The sequence below is a fragment of the Lygodium microphyllum genome, chromosome 10, assembly GCF_053477565.2.
Source record: "Lygodium microphyllum isolate KBCC chromosome 10, Lygodium_microphyllum_v1.1.10, whole genome shotgun sequence".
Lineage (NCBI taxonomy): Eukaryota > Viridiplantae > Streptophyta > Polypodiopsida > Schizaeales > Lygodiaceae > Lygodium > Lygodium microphyllum.
In genome coordinates, this window is record NC_141144.1 from 26,787,795 (window position 1) to 26,796,435 (window position 8,641).

At 39.5% G+C, this 8,641-nt stretch overlaps 1 protein-coding gene across 1 annotated transcript; it reads right to left on the reverse strand.

Annotated features, from left to right (window-relative positions):
- Positions 1 to 1,320: 1,320 nt before the first annotated feature.
- Positions 1,321 to 2,670, reverse strand: TIL (temperature-induced lipocalin). The gene is made up of 2 exons (XM_087686122.1): positions 2,123 to 2,670; positions 1,321 to 1,775 (listed from the first exon to the last, which is right to left on the reverse strand). Exons 1-2 carry the CDS (start codon positions 2,498 to 2,500, stop codon positions 1,581 to 1,583), a joined length of 573 nt encoding a protein of 190 aa, XP_087542248.1. The 5' UTR covers positions 2,501 to 2,670; the 3' UTR covers positions 1,321 to 1,580.
- Positions 2,671 to 8,641: the final 5,971 nt, after the last annotated feature.

Below are 8,641 nucleotides of genomic sequence, written 5' to 3' on the forward strand. Positions count from 1 at the left end.
ATCCATATACACTTCCTACACCAAGAGGAAAGAGACTTGTCCCCATAGGGATGATTCAACTCAATGGATGTTTAAACCAGAAGCCAAAGAAAACATGTTGACTTATACACACAGCTCTGAGATTTTGAGTACACACCTCCAACGCGAATAAAGTATGTCTGCAGAGAGACATGGAGCGACGAGTCTACATGTGATTTCCTGCACAAATGGTAAGGACAAACTATTCAAAACATGTCCAACTTCAAAAGTGACAGCAGGCAAGTAGCACCCTACTGAGCCCTCCATTATGTCTGCAGCAGGACATGAATTCGACATGTCATGTCATTTCCTTCACTAGTGATGAAGACAAAGCATTCAAAACATATTATCCAACTGAGTGCCAACAGGCTACTGGCTCCTGAGTGAACTGCGGAGGCATTCCTTAATTCATGAAATGAGTGGGTGATCAATGGCCTTCAAGTGACTGACTGGGTCATATCCTGGATTCCCCATGAGAGGTTTGCAACATCACTCTTCAGTGCTCTTCCATTTCTCTTTCGTTATTCCGTGACAGCCATCCTGCTGACAACCTGCACTTTTATTTCTCCAAAGAATGGAAATTGCATGACAATAACAGGGCTTTGCCTCAAGTTTGAATGCATCAGTGAACCTCCTTCATTGATTAAAAATTGCAAATTCTGGGGCGCCAAATTGCTATGAGTGGTGGTACCACTTACTCCAATGTCCTTCGTCAAAAAGAATTCTAAGCTGCTTTTATGCAGCTTTAAAGACATTATTTCAGTACCAAAGCCAACGTTTTTGGCTGATGTACTGTCGGCATCCCCACTTCTGAAAACACTTGGTTTTTCTCAGTAATAAACTGCCTGAATGGCAGGTCCAGCTATCACTGTTTCCCTTACTGTACAATATTCTTAACTATGATTCCTCTACACCCCACACTTCCAACAATGCTCTGACTTATATTGCTAGTGAACTGCTTGAGCTACCATTATATCCTTTATTGAAGAGCACAATAAGCTACTATATTGTTTGATAAACCGACTTCACTTTGGCTTGCAATGTTGGTCTATCGCGCTAACCAAATTCACTTTTGATCACAAAAGTGCAGCTGAAGCAGAATTTACATTTTCACTTTTAAGACGGATAGAAGCTCAACAATATGCTATTTCACAAATCATGTTTCTAATGAATTGACAAGGCAGAAAACATGTGCAATATTGTTTTCTCATTACTTGTAGTGTCCATTATAACTGTCAGAAAATGTGCAAAGGCAAGCTGTGTTGCAAATGATGTGTTGACTGGAGGCACTAGAAGGGTAGCTAAAAGAGGAATGTGAATTGTAATATATAACACATCAAAAAGATATAAGAGTGCTATTTCACAACCTAGGAACAGTAATATTGACAGGGCAGAATACAACTCGCAACGCTATTACATCTTCACCTAGCAAAGCTCCCTGATTTAAGATTTATTGTCACTTGTAATCATCCATGTGATCTCTGTGTGTACAGTACTTGACAAAACCCTATTACTACAGAACATGATACAAGTGGGGCTGGGCACACTTTCAACACAGATCCTTATTTGCCTAGCAAAGACTTCAGCCACCATGATCCCTTGTCATTAGCAGCCTTTTGGCCACTTTCTGCACCCCCTTCGCTTGCTTCATCATGAGGAGTTTTATGAAGTAGTGAAACATCATAACCCTGGCTTTCCGCAAGCTCCAAAAGCTTTGAGTAAACCTCCTCATCTAACTGGGGAGTTCGACTCAGAACCTGCAAAAAGAGAGCTCACTCCAAATTTAGGGCATGACCAATAAGGAAAGATAGCAAAGGGAGTAAGCAGCAGCCATGATATGTATTGTAGAGTCTACCACAAACAATTAAAGAAATACACCAACTTGTTTTACAAAGAGGGAATGGGTCACACTTATGGATCTCAATGGCAAACGATGGCCAACCACACATTTAAAGGAGCGATTGGGTACAACTACCCAAGCTTCTAACCACCTAGAGCATCACATTCAACATCTTGAATGGCACAGAATCACAACCACCGTCGTAGAAGCTCAAACGCATTCAGCAGCAGAAAAGATTAAGCCCAGAAAGCATGAGTAACTCACCCATAAGTATCTTCTAGATGGCTGACCGACAAGAGCCCACCGGTACTCCTCATCCAGGAGCATGACCCAGTAGTCTCCTGTAACAGGGATCAGAGGGAGGAAAGGCGGAACCCAGAACCGAACCTTGAGCTTCGCCTCATCGCTGCTGGGGTCTGCTTTCCAGGCAGTGCCTTCGATGGAGGCACGCTTGCCGCCCGACGAGGTCTCATTCAGGACATGGACGGTTCCGTCAGGGCGGAGGGAGTAAGTGGCGGTGGTATTGCGGCCGTCCTTGGGCTGGAAGCGGGAGGGGATACTGGCAATCTCGTACCAGCGGCCCTGGTAGCGCTGCAGGTCGACGCCACGGACGACGGGGAGGGGTTCATGCTTGGAAGACATGGTCCCAGGAGGAGTGTGTAGTGGGTGGTAAATTGTAATGGCGAGAAGGGCAGCAGCAGGAAAGAGGGGTTCTGAAAGGTCAGGACCTGTGAAAGAGGAAAGGGAGGGATGGGGGTCTCTTTACAGAAGGATACGTGACTTATTGTTCTGCCCATATATGGGAAGCTGCCAGAGAGAGACTCGAGAGAGCCGGGTGGGCGAGAGAGAGAGAGAGGGGCAACTTGGGTCGCAAGGGTGGTGCACATGCGTGTGTTGTTGTGTGCGCGTTTGCATCTCTTCCTGCGTATGCGGGTTTGTTCCGTGTGTGTGCTTGTGTAGCACCCTCGTCTGTCGTGGCCCTCCCTCAGCCACACATGCTCCCCATTCTTATGCCACATCAGCCTCCCTCCCTCCCTCCCTCCTTCAAGCCCTCTGTTGCATCCCCCCCACTACATATTAGGGCTGCACCACGCCTAAGTCTTTGGACTTCAGTGAGTAAAAATGGGAGTGGAAGCACCAAGGCACCCCCATTAAGACAACTAATTCTATCACAATCACAATCTATGCCTTGTATAGCACTTAACTTTTCGCCATTCCCACTCATACAGCTAATGATGTTGTGATGGACTCATCACACTTGAAGAGCAATTTCATCAGTTAGCACATATGTTGGAAACCATTTTGTTCCCCATCTACCTTACAGTGAATGCATGGCCTGGTTCTAGGTTGCATTTTAGTGATGGTAAACCTAAGGGGACTAGTTCCAAAAACAATGTGCCCTTCGGGGGCCTAAAGGCATCAGCACTGAACCAGGGTCCACTTGCAATTAGTTCATGGATCTTACTGCACTATTAAGTCTCTAAACTACACTCTTAATATTTGGGTCATTATTCTAGTTGTAACCTTTTTTTAAAGGAGGTCAAATGAGAGTATTACGTATTAGTTTTCCATGGATTCCTCAAGTTCCAAACATCCCTCCTATAGTTCATGCTTTTGAAAACTTTTGATTGAGGTAATATTGGCTTGATCCCTATTCACTCTCTTTGTCAGTAAAATTTAACCAAGCCAAATCCATAAGGTTGGAGGATTTATTTGGTGGTCAAAGGATAAGTTCCTACAATGGGTGAATCAATTTAGTTCATTCATCCATATTTGATAGATTTCCTGGCACCTCTAAGATAAGCATTTCTTTCTAGTGTCATAGGGCCATTGATTCAAGCTTTGACATTGAAACATTTCTAAAAATGAATACTAAGGATCTTTAGTGGTTAATCATGATCTATGTATTGGTTGCTAAAAGTGTGTATTTTTAAGTGTCCCCTAGATTGAGAGATTGCGACATGTATCTAACATAGTCTAAACGATGCTTAATTGGGCTAGTTGGTTAGAGTTTTCTTAGACCTGAGTACACTCATCTGAGTTTCTAATGAGGTTTGTGTGTGTGTGTGTGTGTGTGTGTGTGTGTGTGTGTGTGTGTGTGTGTGTGTGTGTGTGTGTGTGTGTGTGTGTGTGTGTGTGTGTGTGTGTGTGTGTGTGTGTGTGTGTGTGTGTGTGTGTGTGTGTGTGTGTGTGTGTGTGTGTGTGTGTGTGTGTGTGTGTGTGTGTGTGTGTGTGTGTGTGTGTGTGTGTGTGTGTGTGTGTGTGTGTGTGTGTGTGTGTGTGTGTGTGTGTGTGTGTGTGTGTGTGTGTGTGTGTGTGTGTGTGTGTGTGTGTGTGTGTGTGTGTGTGTGTGTGTGTGTGTGTGTGTGTGTGTGTGTGTGTGTGTGTGAGATAGGGGGTGGTGGCCTCATGCTACCTCTTCCTCCTCTCTTCATATGTGATTGCCCCCCCATGCCCCCAAAACCCTAATCTCACTCCAGTTTGCATAGGGTAGAGGTGAGAGGCATGTCACTATCCCATGCTATCCCCTAATTCCTTAAAGCAATGTGTATTACTTTTCCCTCTTAATTGAGAACAATTAAGGCCTTGTGTGATGATGCTTTGCTAGAGTTAGTTTACACAAGAGATTTGAATGCTATTTTAATTAATTGAGAACAAGTCAGGTCATGTGTGATGATCATATGCTAGAGTTAGTTTACATAAGAGAGTTCAAGACTATTGGATGTAGTGTGTGTGTACTATTTTAGGGGCTCATGGCTGCATTGGGAAATTTCCCTTGGGACTTTTTTCATATAGGTAAAGCATTTTGAAGGGGTTACTATAACAATGGAGAGTCTTTTCCCTACAAAAGAGAGGATTCTTATCTTATTCTTATGCATTGAGGCCAATCTATGAGGGCTTGGATACATCCCCCATCATGATTCTAATTGCCTAAAAGATGTAGTTCTGCATGTATAGACTCAAATTAATATATCTTCTATCTAAAAATGGAGTTATTTTAGTCCCATTTATATAAAGAACTCATAGATATAGGAGCATATTACTAGAATTCATTGAGAGCCTTTGCACAATAACTTGAGACATCTTTTTCAAAGCTGTTAATCAAGTTATCTTGAGATAGTTGCCACCAAATTGAAATGTATAAATTTTTGGATACATTACATCTTCTCCTCCCTAAAGGAATCAAGATGTCCTTGTCTCAAGTGAATTTTAAGGTAATCTTTCTAAAGAGAGGACTCTTCGACCCAAAATGCATCTTCTTTTGGCATAGCTTTCCACTAAATCAAAGGAATTGAGATGTCCTCATCTCAAGAGAAGATTACGGTAATCTTTCTAAAGGGTGGACTCTTTGACCCAAGTTGCATCTTCTTTCAGCATAGCTTTCCACTGAATCAAATATCCTTAGAGACCTCTGCTTCAAAGGACTCTTTGTTGACATCAAGTATCCTTATAGGTTGCATTTCAAGGATTCCTTAAGTAGACTTTACAATTTGTTAATAATCCAATACATGACCTAGGTTGGGTACATTTGGTTTGAACAAGCTTACATGGAACACATTATGAACTTGAAATGGGCAGAAAGTTCTCACTTATAATCATGTCTAGCAAAATTATAACCAATTCAATATGATTCACATCTTGGGCTTAATGTTTTGCACGTGTTGAGGGCTAGCAAACTCTTCTTAGGTTAGAGTCTTAGGAAGACGATATCTCCTTCCTTGAAGGTCCATTTTGGCCTCTTTGGATCTACGTAAGCCTTCTCCCTATCTTGAACAGCCTTAATGTCGTATGGGATAGCTTTAACTTTCTCAAATATATCCTCTAGCATTTTCTTAGAAGCTTCAACTTTAAGAGTGGGATCAGAAAAACTCAATGGGATGTACAATGATGTTCATACAAGACTTAACAAGGGGTAATTCTGATGCTTTGACAATAGAAGGCATTGCATATAAACTTTACTTAAGGTATTCAATCCACCTCTTAGATTCACAACTATTGTCAACCCTAAGGATGTCTTTGATGGCTTGATTAGCCTTTTCTATTTGGCTACTATCAATCTAAGGACGATATGCCAAACTAAAACATAGCTAATTATCAATAGTTTGAAAGGGATAGGTCCAACATTTAGATGTGAAGAGAGTGTCTCTACCATTGGTGAGGAAGAGAAAATGAGAGACAATTGCAATTAACAATACAATGACAATGTAGCAAAAATAATACTTATATTTATCTAAATGAGAATGGTAGCTATGGATGCCAAGTACGAGTGATGGGCTAATTTCCAAACTCAAAACTAATGATAAGAGGCTCAATCGTCTCTAATATGATAGTGTGTACACTATTGAGAGTAAAAGCTACACTAAGCACCACTCTACACTCTCTATGGTACACCTCTATAGTGTCTCACTGTATAACTCTGTGTGTGCGTGCACACACACACGCGGATCCAAGACAAAAATGTTGGTTATATAAAACGTTTGATGTATCTTAGTAGGCTAAGTGAATCTCAAGAAAACCTTTACTAGGTAGATGCTCCATGATGTGTGAAAAAAACTCTTCTTCACATTCTATCTCAAGATAATGGATGTAGCTTTAGCTAGGTGCATTCTAGAATTCTACAAATAGGTAGGTAGCCGACTTGAAAGTTCTATAAATAATCCAATGTTCATATTTGGAAGATCACGATGATGAGATGTTTTATTACACAAGGGGATAATATATTTCATCTTTTTACTCGTCCAAAAGTTAACATTTCGATTAAGAGGTATCAACTCTATAAAACTACGTATGATAAAAGTGGTAGCAAAAAAATTTACTCCTTGATTGAAGGAGACTTCCACCATCCAAACACGTGTGTTGTGCACTATCAAAAGTACACCCATAAGTTAAATTTATGACTTTAGCTACATAATTTTACATCAAGTTACCATCATAACATTATCCTTGATATTTGCTAAACCAAAGCATTATTTACACCTTAGTGAAGATATACTGTGAGCTCTCATATTTAACATATTCTCTCAAATTTAGTAACATCTTTAAATATAATCTAAAAATTGTGAGATGAAGAAAGAAATCTAAAGAGCTAGCGATAGGAATACTTTGGACAGCTCCATGATGAGTCTTTCCTTACTTTCAAATTTAGCAACATCTTTAAATATAATCTGAAAAATGTGAGATGAAGAAATAAATCTAAAGAGCTAGCGATAGGAATACTTTGGATAGCTCCATGATGAGTCTTTCCTTACTCCTCAATTACCTTCCCTTAAGGGAAGCTCCATCATACCAAGTCCTTCTCTATAATTTAAAAAGGGCTCTTTCCAAATATCTACAACATTCTCCTTAGCATTGTAGTGATACAAAACTATATCACCATTATGCATTGTTTACTTGATAAAGTGTTCTTTGAGTTCAATATGTTAGGTCCTTTGATGCATGACTAGATTCTTTGCTAGAGATTCATCTAAGATGTTATTACAAAAGATACAGTAGGTAAGATCAACACATCCATATAAACCAAGTTATTGCAAGTATGTCTTCAACCATATAGCTTCATAAGCTAATGTAGCTTTGTATTCAGCCTCTATGAGTGAGAGATTAATATAAGTCTCTTGGAGCACCAAGAGATTGCTCCACTTCTAAGGAAGAAAATATTACCACTAATGCTCTTTCCATCAACCAAACTAACTACATAGTTAGAGTCATTGAATCCATATACAACCAACTTATCACCTTCATATAAGATACCTCAATATTGAGTATACTTTAAGTACCTCAATACTCTTTTAGGTGCCACCCAATGAGATATTCTTGCACTTTGTATAAACTAAGCAAGTGAGTTGAGTACAACAAATATAGGGTTTGTGGTGATAGTCAAGTAAATTAGGGAACTATTGAATTGCCAATGTATTACATTATCACAAGAAAACACCAATCTTGGATGTTCTTCAAGGTCTCCCATGGTTTCTTAGGAATCTTGACATCTCAAGGAAATCACTACTTATAAACACTAGGCATCATGTGTGTTCAATGCATGGCTTTATGTATCCATATGTAACCTATTTTATGAAATGTTCTTGATCTTTGTGTGACTTTTTAGCAATATTTATAAATCCATTATTGTAAATTTATTTTGTTAACTAAAGAGTTTAAGAGATCCTTATGTAATAGATACATAATACTATTTTATTATAAAATTGATCACAAAGTAGCTCTCAAGGGTTCATAAAAATCTCTTAGCAATCTTAGTGACTATGGAAAAATGATTGCATTATATAACATCCGAATGTAAATTTTGGATTTTTATCAATAAAACCGAGATTTTGAAACAATTGCGAGATAGAGACATTACATATATAACAAGAGCATGTAATTCTAAACTTAGAGCTAGTTAGCAAAGGGCATATCTTTGCTGCCACATTTTAGCACATGCTAGCATTGCCTGAAATTTGCAAGCTATGATGCACAATTACTAGTAAGCTTAGTTAAGCCTAGGTCGAAGTTAGGTCTTTAATAAAAATATACAAAACAAACATTTTGACCATCCTATTACTAATTTAGGACTCTCTTATATTGCATTATTGATATTGGTGTTGTCTTATTGTGGGGATAGTGGAGTATATCATTATATCTTTTGTATCTGATTCATGCCAAAATAATCTCTCCACCATTCCTATGAACCATTTTAAAAGTGTATATAACACACACACACACACACACACACACACACACACACACGCACGCACGCACGCACGCACACACACACACACACATTTTAGAGAT